General features: G+C 42.9%; 1 protein-coding gene across 1 annotated transcript; it reads right to left on the reverse strand.

The window, feature by feature from the left end:
- Window positions 1-457: 457 nt before the first annotated feature.
- On the reverse strand, window positions 458-10,460 carry LOC135554226 (cdc42 effector protein 1-like). The gene is made up of 3 exons (XM_064986388.1): window positions 10,208-10,460; window positions 3,807-6,465; window positions 458-2,304 (listed from the first exon to the last, which is right to left on the reverse strand). The coding sequence occupies exons 2-3, from the start codon at window positions 4,258-4,260 to the stop codon at window positions 1,700-1,702; spliced, it is 1,059 nt and encodes a 352-aa protein (XP_064842460.1). The 5' UTR covers window positions 4,261-6,465; window positions 10,208-10,460; the 3' UTR covers window positions 458-1,699.
- Between the last annotated feature and the right edge of the window lie 2,644 nt (window positions 10,461-13,104).

Here is a 13,104-nt window from a genome sequence, read left to right on the forward strand (position 1 = left end):
TCCGATACAACGGGTGCTATGGAGTCCTCATTCTTAGTCATTGGGATCTCAGAAAGTAGAATTTGAGTGTTTAGCTTCTACATCTGAATGAAGGGACAATATAGTATTGCCGCCTTTGTATGTCTAGTGTTGTTTTTAGGACAAATTATGTTGATCTAGTAGATCTGTTCCCAAGTAATCCCTTGAATAAGTAGAGACATGATAGTGTCTCAATGAATGAAATTATTATGTTATTTCCAAATACAATATCTGTCTGGTCTTACTTGTGGTCAATTTGCAGTGTACAAATGATTATCATTATGTTCCAGCCCCCCATTCACTCAGAAATAAATCGTCCCACGACTGAATCAAGTTACCTCTGGTCTATAGTGAATATCCATTCCTGGTTGAAAATCACTGCTTGATTCTGTATATTTTCTTTATCCACTCAATGTGTCAAAAAGGACAGAACCAATGCTTATTAAAAAACAGTATTTATTAAGAATATGACTGCTATGACAGCTACTGGTAAATGGATCAAATTAGACAATCGTATCTCATTCCGTATACATACTGTATTCATATGTGACATCACATGTCTGTACTGGTCATTTTAAGTCGAGTGCCTGTAGTCTTATGAACAGCTAATATTCAACTTCATTTGATTACCTTCATGTATGACAATGCATTTGTTTCCTTGTTATTTAAAAATAAATGATACTCCCATGTATGAACATAACACTGAGAACAAACATACTTGGAAAAAGAAGTTGACAATAACTATCACTGTAAGGCAGCTATAGGTTTAAACGATTATAGGGCTGTGTATCCAAAATTAGTTTGATACATTTTACAGGGCACACCCTTCATTTCAACCTTAGCATGCAGTGCCATCTCTGATATTAATTTAGATATTAGTGAAAATCTTTATTCCTATCAAACTTTTCTCAGGAAATGATCATTTATGAAACTGGCTTTGTGTTCGGTCTAACAGATGATTTTGTCACTGAAGATATGTCAATTTAGAGCAGGTGGATAGAAACAAAATGTATTGTCCCTTTAGTATCCACATACTGTTAGTCATGTTTTATCCCCCTTTTCAATCCTTTTCACAGGAGTGTGTCATTAGGCTGGAAATCCTTCCTTTGTCTTCTAAAAATAAAATGTATAATGTTCCTTCATCCATGTGGCATGTCTGTGAATGACCACTGAGTGATTTTGACAGACACAGCCTTGGCTCATCACTGTGTCCTTCCTTCTGGTCGTTGTATGGCATCTTGTGTGACTGTTGTACTGCAGCTGCTATAGCACAGAGTTGCACAATATCAAGAGATTGTTCCATCCCAGAATTGAATGACAGTTTAATGGAATCTGCTAAGTATAAGGTATATTTCTTATGAAGATATAATGGAATCTGACATGTTAAAGTTTATTTTTATATATACCCTGTCCAATGTTGCTGTCAGATCATGTCTGAGAAACTCTAGACAAGCTTCTCTAGAACTGAACAAGAGACAGTATTGATCCAGTTGTTAGATGGTAGACGAGAGCTCTTATGAGGATTTTTCCAATTCAAATCATTCATGTAAAAGGTTTATTGAAAAACATGGATCCCTCTGAAGGTCTTGAGTGCAAGGATTCAGAACCAAGGTCCCCCAGTAAGTAGTCTAATGATCAAATGGAATCTTCTCCTCACAATGATAGACATTTGGTAAATGTTTCAGACTTTGATCTCCTCTTCCTCAAGGAAGGCGTAGGGGACTTTAGGCTGGCTGAGGGGTGAGGAGGAGGAGGCAGAATCGCTGCGATGACTCCTGGAGAAGGAGCCTCCCCCGTAGTGACGCGCCAGCACGTCAGCTGCCCTCTGGAACCTCTCAGCTTCCATAACTGGTTCTACCTGTGTAGGAGACCCCATAGATGCATCTGACATCTCAAGAAACCTTCCATCCTCCTCCTCTCCCCTGTTGTTCACATTCACTTTGAGCGGGGTGCTTGACATGGAAGGGTTTGATGAGCTTAGCATGGGGCTCTGCACAGCCAGCTCAAACACAGAGCTCTGCTCCTCCTCTTCCTCTTCCCCCAACTCCCAGCTGTGATTGGGCATAGTGAGGCAACTGGGGCTGTCAATCATGCCCAGAACCTCACTCATGAGGGAGGGGCCAAGGTCCACTGTGAACGAGGTGAAGGAGTCGGAGCGCGTCAGCGCGAAGCCGTTGTCTGAGAGCGAGCCACAGTGAAAGTCCTGAGCGAACAGTCCGGTGCTGTCCTGCAGCTGTTTATCATGGCGGGAGTGGCGGGGTAGTGTGACGAAACCAGACTGCAGACCTGCAGACAGGAAGGAGACAAACATATTAAAATGTAAAACATTTTTAGAACAGTTCTTGCCTTAAAGGGCAATTGTCTCTTCTATTACTGCAGCTACAGTATAATATCCAAGTACTTTCATTAGACAGAGAAACCAACTTTCAAAGAAGTGCATTGAAAATAATGTCAGGGAGCCTTGCAGTTTGCCTCATTGGCCAGAGGGTGACAGTATAAAACAAGCAAGGTGTTTAGTCCTTTCAGAGCACCAGCCCAACCCACACACACATTCCACGGTGCCATGACTTCACTGGTTCTGAATGCTACCTGTGTGGGGGATGGGGGGAGGGCTTGGTTTTATGCCTAGTGGACAGTTCTCAGCCGCTATTGAAGAGAAGTGAGAGGAGGACCCAGAAAGGCATATAAAGAGGATAACAGAGTGGGAAAGAGAAAGGAACTTTCTTCTTTAAAAAAAAAGTTGATGATGTGGAGAGTAGAAAAGGAATGAGAGGAAAATGGGACAGGAGATTTAAGAAAGAAGAGCTAAAGAAATGCCCAGAATATACAAATAACATGTACATCACAGTAAGAGGTGGTACAGTGTGAGTTAACCTGTTGATCCCCCAGATCATCTAGCTCTCTGTGCCCTCTGTTGGTTCTCTTTATTTGGGTACATTCCATCTGAGTTGGGTAACTATTCCAGTGGCTGGGGGGAATTCCAGACATCCCACATACTGTTCTAAAAAACCCTACCCCTGAACACACACACACACACACAGTTTCGCTGTACCAGCAGGGATTTAAAAGGGAGTTGATGAGTGTTGGGTTTATGCGGTGCAGTCAAGTAGCCCACAAACACAGAAGATGACAGGAAATGCCCTCTCGGTATCTTTCTCTCCAAAGCTATGTTTGTTTGTGTTTATAGGCATAATTGTACGCAGGTGTAACGAAGGTAATTTCAGATGACTCAGAAAAAAATGATCTGTTTGACTTTCTTAAATTTATTTTTTACCCCATTTTCCCCCCAATTTCGTGGTATCCAGTTGTTAGTAGTTAATGTCTTGTCTCATCGCTAGAACTCCCGTACGGGCTCGGGAGAGACGAAGGTCGAAAGCCATCTGTCCTCAGAAACACAACCCAACCAAGCCGCACTGCTTCTTTAACACAGCGCGCATCCAACCCGGAAACCAGTCACACTAATGTGTCAGAGGAAACACTGTGCCCCTGGCAACCTGGTTAGCGTGCACTGCGCCCGGCCCGCCACAGGAGTTGCTGGTGCGCGATGAGACACGGTATCCCTACCGGCCAAACCCTCCCTAACCTGGACGACGCTGGGCCAATTGTGCCTAACCCTAACCCTAACCCAGAGTCTCTGGTGGCACAGCTTGCACTGCAATGCAGTGCTCTAGACCACTGCGCCACCCGGGAGGCGTCTGTTTGGAGGTTTGAGAAGAGGAAATGGCAACCTGTGTGTGTGTGCGTGTGTGTGTGCAATATGTGCTTTTTCCCATTAGAGATGTTCTTACCGTAGCTGTAGAGGGAGGCATCTGGGGAGCTCACTGAGCTGGGGAACAACACCCTCTGGTAGCCGTTGGGCATGTCAATGTTCAGCTGGGGTAGTGAGATGGCGTTCTTGATGATGGGTGAGACAGGAGGCGGTGGGGGTGAAATGTCACGGGAACCGATCCTGGCACGGGGCACAGGTGACCTGCGTACATGCCTCAGGGTGCGGGAGAAGAAGCGGGTGGTCTTCGTGCTACTGGTAGGTGAATCGGGGCTCACTGGTTCCCCTTTGCCCCCATGATTGCTAAGGAAGGAGGTGTCTCCAAACACATCGCCACCGCGACCCACGTGCATGGTGTGGCGAAAGTCTGGGAGAGGTGGGCTGATCATGTCCACGGAGAGTTCGCTCTTAAAGCGCCTCTTCCCCTGAGAGCCCGACCCTAGGCCTTTAATCCCTGGCAGTTTTCCCAGACTCATGGTAGCAGAGATGACTACCCTTTAAATATAATTAATCAAGGGGATAAAAAATCCAGTAAGAAATCAGTCAACTTTTCAAATGTAAAATTAGTGTTAAAAGACACTTAAACAACTTTCTGGATCCTTAAAAAAAAGAAAAACACAAATTATGTGCTGAGAATGTGTGTAGAATACATTCTCCACACGGCAGCAAGTGCCAGCTATTCATCGAGTGTAAGCCTGCAGTTTGGCTTTAGGAAGTCCCACTGAAGTTTTCAGCTGAATGATGGGTTATCTATGGGGTCAGTCAACATTCAAAGCTTTCTATCTCAGGATCAATTCTGTGCTTTAGAATGACTCCAGCCTCAAAGAAATCCTGTCCTCCTTCCCAGCAGCTTTCAGTCATGAGGAATAAAAAGAAGAGGAATGACACATCCCAGGGATTCTGGAATAACCACAGCCTATGTGGTCTGAGAGCTTGGGATCCACTGTTCTTTTCCCAGACGGTGGGTTTTAGAACGTCAGTTCAGAAAATATATCCAGTTGCGGCTCCAAATTTATACTGACAGTGAAACATAACTCATCCAGTATTTGTGCAGTGAAAGAGTGAGAGAATACCAAGAGATGCTCATATTCTGTCCATCAGACAAAATACATTTCACTCTTTGTGGATTGGAGTATTGCCTGACTGTTATTTTGAACTTGTGTTTCTGCTTGTGAACACTAACAATATAACTATGATGCTCTCTCTGTTGGCAAGCTCAGACCTGTGAACGTTTCTAGAGCTAAATCAATCTTAGATGTGCACAGCAATTTCTATAATTAGGTCATTTAAATGCACCTTTCCCTTCAGCAACAAAAATATACAGGTCCTTAAACTTCCCTCTCAAAGTTAAGCAATGAGTCTTTACAAAATATTCTTGTTCTTGTCTTTTTAGGATCAGTCCAAACTGAAGTCTATACCTACCTTTAAAATGAGCACCAATATCTTTTGTCAAAGCTGGACAGCCAGCAGTGTTACCTAGAGACCCGTTTCTGTGAAAACCATCCAAGGTCTTGTTTACAAACAGTTAACGAACATCCCACCCGTCTAGACACTAATCACCTTGCCAGAGATTTACGAGATCCTCGTAAAATGAGAATAAATATTTAGTTTTCTGTAAACCTAGTTAAAATTCATTCTTGACTTGGCACAGTACAGTAGATAGGAGTCAGGCTGTGTTATACATCTGAAAGTGGTTATGTTTAAGCTACTTGGCCCTGTGTGCTCTGTCCAATAAACTTGTTGGAGATTATAAATAACTTGTTAAGAAACTGTAATGGGATTATGTCAGCTTTAAAACAACCTTTATTACCACCTCACTCTCACCCAGTGCTTTCTCTTCTCACCACTACAGGTTTCAACACCAACACAACAACTCTCACCAACCAGGTCACTTCAGATATGGCTTATTGATGAGTGACTCAATAGGCTGACACCTGACATCAGATCCTTCCAGTTAATGATAGAGGTTTCTAGGCTGCCGCAAGTCTCCTCAATCAAGTCCTTCTTCCCTTCAGATACAGTAAGTTTTTCCAGAAACTAATTTGTAATCCTGCTCTGAAAGCAACCTCACCTTATTCTCCCCTGTAATCAACAACTAAAATATCTCCAACCTGTCACTCACTAGCCACTCAGTCGTTTTAGTATACACTCATAGAAGTTTGATCTTGAATGTACCGTCCACAGGGGTGTTCAGCTTTCAGTCCCTCTGAGACCCAGCAGAAAGAGCAGGGGGTCCGTTCACACATGTCGTCGTCTCCACTAAAGCGCTTTATCTGCGTGTGGCACCACACAGTCCATGGGACATCCTGTCACTTCGCTCCCCTCTCACCGGGACTGTTGTCCTCTTTTATCCTTTGTTGTAGAATTCAGCACATTTACCACAGGCCCGGGACACCAGGCATTTAGGGACAATGAAACACTATACAAAAGGGATAATGCTTTTTTTTAAAGGCAATACACTAAAGTGCAGTAATCCGTGCGACTGTTGTGTCTGTGTCTTGGAAGAAAAGGAGCTCCTCTGGGATTGGCCGTGTCCTGGATTAGCTTCTAATCCCTCTCTCCATTCCTCCCTCTCCTCTCTTGTTCTCTGCCTCCCACAATCCAGATAGTGTTTTGAGATACAGGTAAGTGGCTCCTCTCTCTTTCTTCATTGAGACCACATCAGGGCTGCTTGGAGAAGACTTCAAAGAGAGTTACAGAGTTAGAGAAAAGGCAACCATTAATAGGACTCACATAAATGGGGTCACATAAATGTGTCCGGTTGCTGAACATCTAGATTGACTTATTTTGGGAATGCTTCTTTTCACCCAGTTTTGGCTCATGAGTCACTTCTAACGGCCAACAGGTCATAAATGTCTTTTCTTTGGTATGTGAGTTTTTTTCCAAAATAAGAGCAACACAACACATTTTAGAGAGCGTATGTCAGACTCCAAATGAAATATATCCATTTCAACAAGACCAGTTCTCACAGAGTTTTTACAGCAGGGTTCCCAAACTTGCAGGTCAGGTGATTTTATTTGTGCTCTGAGCAAAAAAAGAAAAGCATAAAAGACTGTAAAAAAGTGATGTTGGAAATCTGTTCCAAAGTATTCCCATGTACAATAGAGAGATGTGTGATTTAATAAAAATGTCATGTGATTATGTTTTGATCAAACATGATATATTTTTAGGCTTCTTGCGGTCTACAAATGATTTGTAATTATGTTCCGGCCCCCTGACCATCCACTCAAGAAAGTAATCAGTCAGCGGCTGAATCTAGTTGATGAACCCTGCTTTACAGAATCTTCATGGTTTAATTGTCAGGTTTGTCTCAAACCCTCTTAATTAAACTGACACCCTAGAAGGAATGCGGAAATGACATAAGTCTGTATTCTGGAGTTACAATGTACCTCTAATTTTACACAACTAACTGTATTTAAGGCACTTCAGGACTGTGTAGGTAGGTAGCCATGTTTATGTAGGCCTACTCTAGACTGCCATGTTCAACCTGCATGCTGAGGAAGTGAACAACTAACTTAGCCCCATGTGGCTTTGGCTGACTGCTCCACAGCGTCTCTGAGGATTAGTGTCACGGCCTGTCAGTGTGACGTGGTCTCATTTGGAGTACATGGGTTAGAGCAGCGGCACCTGTGGCTGCTGCTACTGAGGCTTAGGATAGTGGGGGAAGGAAAGCAGGAAGGAGGACTGAGGATGTTTGTAGTCGGCGCCTGTACCGTTTCGTCTTCTCGTTAACGATTAGCTGCAATTCAATTAAGAGGCTGATTAGTCGTCTGCGACGGTAGCGTGCGAGTGACAGGGAGGAGAGACGATCGCTGCTGGCTGGTTGCCTGCTGTGTCAAAACAAATCTGTTGTAAGGGATGCCTGTCCCTGGATAGTTGCCACTCCTATCGTTCACAGTGGGTGTCTCTGTCTCTTATAGCACCTCTACAAGCTCCCCTAATCTCAAACAAAATGGCTCCCTCCTTTCCCTACCCTGACATTTTACACGGTCCCATCTCTCCCTCTCTTTATCAGTACTTCCACAACTTTCTGTGAGCTTTTAGATGCCTCTGTGCTCATAAACCCTATACTGCAGATCAGGAATCCACTGGAGGCTCTTTATACAGTACATGGACTGGTTAGAGACGCACAGGGAGATGCATGGCTCTGCTTAACATTATATTTATTATTTAATTGTACCTGCGCACATTCATAAACAAGATAAGTTATGCTGCAAGGCTGGCGAGGGCAGCCTGTCTGATTGTATTTAAACGAGGGAGGGAGGGAGGTACGGCAATCTGAAACTAATGGGAGCAGTGTGTGAGGGGAAGACAGCGGGACGCGCTTCAATATGGCCGTCAAATAAAGGACCTAAAGCTCTGAATGGAAACACTTTTAATCTCCCTTTCTTGTCAATGTTTTCCTTCTCTGTTTCTCTTTACTTTTTTTTCTCTCTCTCATCATTCTTTCCTTGCCTCTTTCTTTCTTTTCTTCTTTCCCCTCTCTGTGTCCTCCTGCTTGCCCAGTAAATGGGTTTAAGTCTTCAGAGGAACAGCTGGTACCACAAAGCCCGCAAATTGTAGAACTGAGCTCTGCATTGGGATGGTTCTGCCACAGTGGGTCAGCTCTGAGGCTGCTTCCACTGGAGAGTCCTGGTCCCTTTAGAGCAGGGTTCCCGAACTTGTGGCCCGCAGGCGCGGTTGGTTTTATTTGCCCCCCCAAGATTTATGAAAAAATAATAATTTGTTGGACATAAAAAAGGAGGAAATCAGCTCCAAGTGATTTTCATTTGGAAATCTGTTCGCGGGTATTCCCACGCATTATAAAGAGACACGTTATCATATACAAATGTAAGCAATGTTTGAAATGATTTTGTTTTAGTCTAAAAATATACATCTGCTCAAGAAAAAAATCGTCCCACAGCAGAATCTAGTTGATGATTCCTGCTTTAGAGCATTGCATCACCAGGCTGTAGGTTAAGACGCATAACTCCAAATACTGTCACTTAGATTAAGAGGATCTACTATTGCGACGTGGCTATAGAAGGTCTGCCAGGTCCCCTAGTGGTGTGGTGACTGTGCACAAGGTGACAGTGAATGTTCTCAGTCCAGTTACCAAAATATCATTAGACATTCACATTGTTACTGTGTTTCAGTGATTGTAATTTCAAGTAGGCTACAGGAAGGTATGCTAATTATTTTGGAGAGTCTGGGACCATCATCTCCTGTGCCTTAATGTTTTATTGTGAGTGTCTGTGTGCGCGCGCGTGAGTGCGCTAATGCGCCCGGGTGTGTCACTAACAAGGAAATCCAAACTCTGCGGGAGATAAAGTTGTGTTTGTTTTTTGATATTTTCTTTCTCTAATCCTATTTCTGGCCCCTTACATACTTATATTCTCAACATCCACAGGAGCATACTGTAGAATGAACCTAAAACCAGACCACTAATCTGGGCTGCATGTACATTATTTAAGAAACTAAATCAGGGATAATTTACAATATTAGGTCAGAGTTGATTTAACATGGATTAATTTCCTCTGAATGCGTGCACCCCTACATCAGGAAATGACTACCCATTGCCAGTATTCAGAATGATGTGTAAATAGAACAAGAGTAACCAAAAGCCTAATTCATTGTCCTGTAACGCTTTGAATATGTAATTCTAACTCAATGCTCTCTCATATAAATTATATGAGTTAATTATTTCACAAACAGGTGTCTTAAAACCTCTGCGGCTTTCAATTGGACCCCAAGAAACCCAATACTTAGAAACAGTGAAATCAATTGCCACTGCTGGTGTGTTATGGCACAACTGTACTGAGATCCTGCCAGCATCACAGGCCAGTGAATAGTGAGGCTTACCTCACACAATCAATCTGCTAGTAACTGATCTGAGAGCAGCAAGAAGGGAGCAGCAGCAAAACACTTATCATAAGAGGTTCCCTTATTGCAACATTTCTGATGGTAGTGCACTGGTCCCACTGTCCCCAGCTATGCGCTACTGTCAGCTCTCTCTCTCTCTATGCACAATTATGCGCTCCAGGCACACAACCGATCCCAACTCCTGTCTAGAATATCCGACAGTCTACCTCGTCTCGATGTAGAAAATTACTATACAACGTTATAGATCTGATTCAAAATGTAAGGGACTGATCAGCGTGATTTATTCCAGTACATTGCCCCCACCATCAGCAACTAAATAAATGGTTTCAGTTTGTCTTTACTTTACTGTTTATTTATGCATTAGCATACAATAATAATATATCAGCAGTTAGGATAACTATATGTGAATAAAGTAATTTCCATACGAAGTATATACTATGTAATATTTTTTTCCGTTGTTAACTGTAATAATGTATCAGCAGTTAGGATAAAGATATGTGAATAAAGTAATTTCCATACGAAGTATAGACTATGTAATTATTTTTTCCGATGTAAACTTACCATAAAATCAGCTGAAAGTTCGCTTTCGCTCCATAAGCTATGAAGGGAAAAGGTACACAGAAAATAGTATTTTCAATGTGTGCCACCCTTGTCTTCTTTGATATGTTTCGATGTATTAAAATGTTTCCAGTAAAGTCCATAATGTGCATTGCAGAGGTGTTGCGATGCTGCTTAGAAATTGTTTCGCTGGAAGATGGGAAGGAGATACAGAGTTGCTCCGCAGGAACGTGAGCGACAAAACAGTTGTCAAATCAGGATTTGAATGACGCCTTCAACAAACGTTCACCGTAAGAAATACATGGGGAGGGGACTTGGAAGTCTTGTAACATTTATGCACACCAATCGCTGTACTGTTGTGCACAAAAGTTTTGAGAATGACACAAATATAAATTTTCACAAAGTCTGCTGCCTCAGTTTGTATGATGGCAATTTGGATATACTCCAGAATGTTATGAAGAGTGATCAGATTAATTGCAAAGTCCCTCTTTGCCATGCAAATTTATTGAATCCCCAAAAAACATTTCCACTGCATTTCAGCCCTGACACAAAGGACCAGCTGACATCATGTCAGTGATTCTCTCATTAACACAGGTGTGAGTGTTGAGGAGGACAAGGCTGGAGATCACTCTATCATACTGAATGAGTTTGAATAACAGACTGGAAGCTTCAAAAGGAGGGTGGTGCTTGGAATCATTGTTCTTCCTCTGTCAACCATGGTTACCTGCAAGGAAACATGTGCCATCATCAAAGAAGGCTTCACAGGCAAGGATATTGCTGCCTGTGAGATTGCACCTAAATCAACCATTTATCAGATCATCAAGAATTTCAAGGAGAGAGGTTCAATTGTTGTGAAGAAGGCTTCAGGGAGCCCAAGAAAGTCCAGCAAGCGCCAGGACCGTCTCCTAAAGTTGATTCAGCTGCGGGATTGGGGCACCACCAGTACCGAGCTTGCTCAGGAATGGCAGTAGGCAGGTGTGATTGCAGCAGGCAGGTGTGAGTGCATCTGCACGCACAGTGAGGCAAAGACTTTTGGAGGATGGCCTGGTGTCAAGAAGGGCAGCAAAGAAGCCACTTCTCTCCAGGAAAAACATTAGGGACAGACTGATATTCTACAAAAGGCACATGGATTGGACTGCTGAAGACTGGGGTAAAGTCATTTTCTCTGATGAATCCCCTTTCCAATTGTTTGGGGCATCCGGAAAAAAGCTTGTCCGGAGAAGACAAGGTAAGCGCTAGCATCAGTCCTATGTCATGCCAACAGTAAATCATCCAGGGAACAAAACATCGCTATTGGCTCAGGGAACATAACATCGATATTGGTTCAGGGAACAAAACATTAATATTTTTGGTCCATAGCCAGGAAACTCTCCAGACCTTAATCCCCATTGAGAACTTGTGGTCAAAGCTCAAGAGGCGACAAACAAAACCCCACAAATTCTGACAAACTCCAAGCATTAATAAAGCAAGAATGGGCTGCCATCAGTCAGGATGTGGCCAAGAAGTTAATTGACAGCATGCCAGGGCGGATTGCAGAGGTCTTGAAAAAGAAGGGCCAACACTGCAAATATTCACCCTTTGCATCAACTTCATGTAATTGTCAATAAAAGCCTTTGACACTTATGAAATGCTTGTAATTATACTTCAGTATTCCATTGTAACATCTGACAAAAAAATCTAAAGACACTGAAGCAGCAAGCTTTGTGGAAATTAATATTTGTGTCATTCTCAAAACTTTTGGCCACAAATGTATTGTTGCAGCAGCAAACGCTTTTATGATGCATAAATTAATTGTATTTTCTTTTCTCATTGACAAATAGAATGTGGTTGTTAATCAACTCTGGCTTTAAATTCCGTTGACACGTTCTCTTTATTTTAGTTCCTGAAGTTAGGATATTTTTTAGGCCAATACAAAAAGGTGCCACTAATTATTTGTATACTCTTGAAAAAAGGTGCTATCTAGAACCTAAAATGGTTATTTGACTGTCCCCATACGAGAATCCTTTGAAGAACCCTTTCGGTTCCAGGTAGAACCCTTTTGGTTCCAGGTAGAACACTTTTGGGTTCAATGTAGAACCCTTTCCACAGAGGTTTCTACATGTAATCCGAAAGGGTTCTACATGGAACCAAAAAGGGTCCTTCCTGGAACCAAAAGTGTTCTCCTATGGGGACAGTTGAAGAATCCTTTTGGAACCCTTTTTTTCTCAATATTGTAGGTCTTGAAGTCTACATAGCATTGACATCCATCCCAGCCAGCAAGAGCTAGGAACAGGGAGTTAGATGGAGGGGGTTAGGGGGGTGGGTGGGGGGATGCACTGCTAGACACTCCAAATGGATACAGCCTCGTCAGGAATGCCGAAGAATCGACAAAGCCTTGATGTGCCAGCAAATAGTTTCCAAATTCCAAAGTGGTTAGTGATTGGGCTAATCTTGTAAAACTCATTGAGCCCTGGTGACCTGGGCTGTTGGCTGTTTCTCAAACCATCAGGCAATCAGCTGGAAGGCAGGCAGCTCTGGAGTGTCTGGGGGTCAATGTGCTGCATTTCATGTCTGTCCCCAAAACACAAAACCACATACCACTGGGCTGAAGTTAGAAGGCAGAAAGAAGAGGGGGTGTAAGGACGTCAGACACTGAAGACACTTGAGACCAGAACGATGAGTCATAGTTTGGAACCTTGATTTCCCTTACTCATACAACCCTCTCTCAGTCAGCTCCCTCCCTCTCTCCCCCTTTTCCTTATTTGTTCTCCCTCACAGTTGCCCACTCCACTCTATCCCAAGGAAAACAGTCTTGGGCTGAGTATGCTGGTTCTTCAACAAAAAAGAGCATGACAGTTTTGGACCATGGACCGATATTGGTCCCTAAAGGAAGGCAAGTTTCTCATACATAAAATTAATTC

The sequence above is a fragment of the Oncorhynchus masou genome, chromosome 14, assembly GCF_036934945.1.
Source record: "Oncorhynchus masou masou isolate Uvic2021 chromosome 14, UVic_Omas_1.1, whole genome shotgun sequence".
NCBI classification, from domain to species: domain Eukaryota; kingdom Metazoa; phylum Chordata; class Actinopteri; order Salmoniformes; family Salmonidae; genus Oncorhynchus; species Oncorhynchus masou.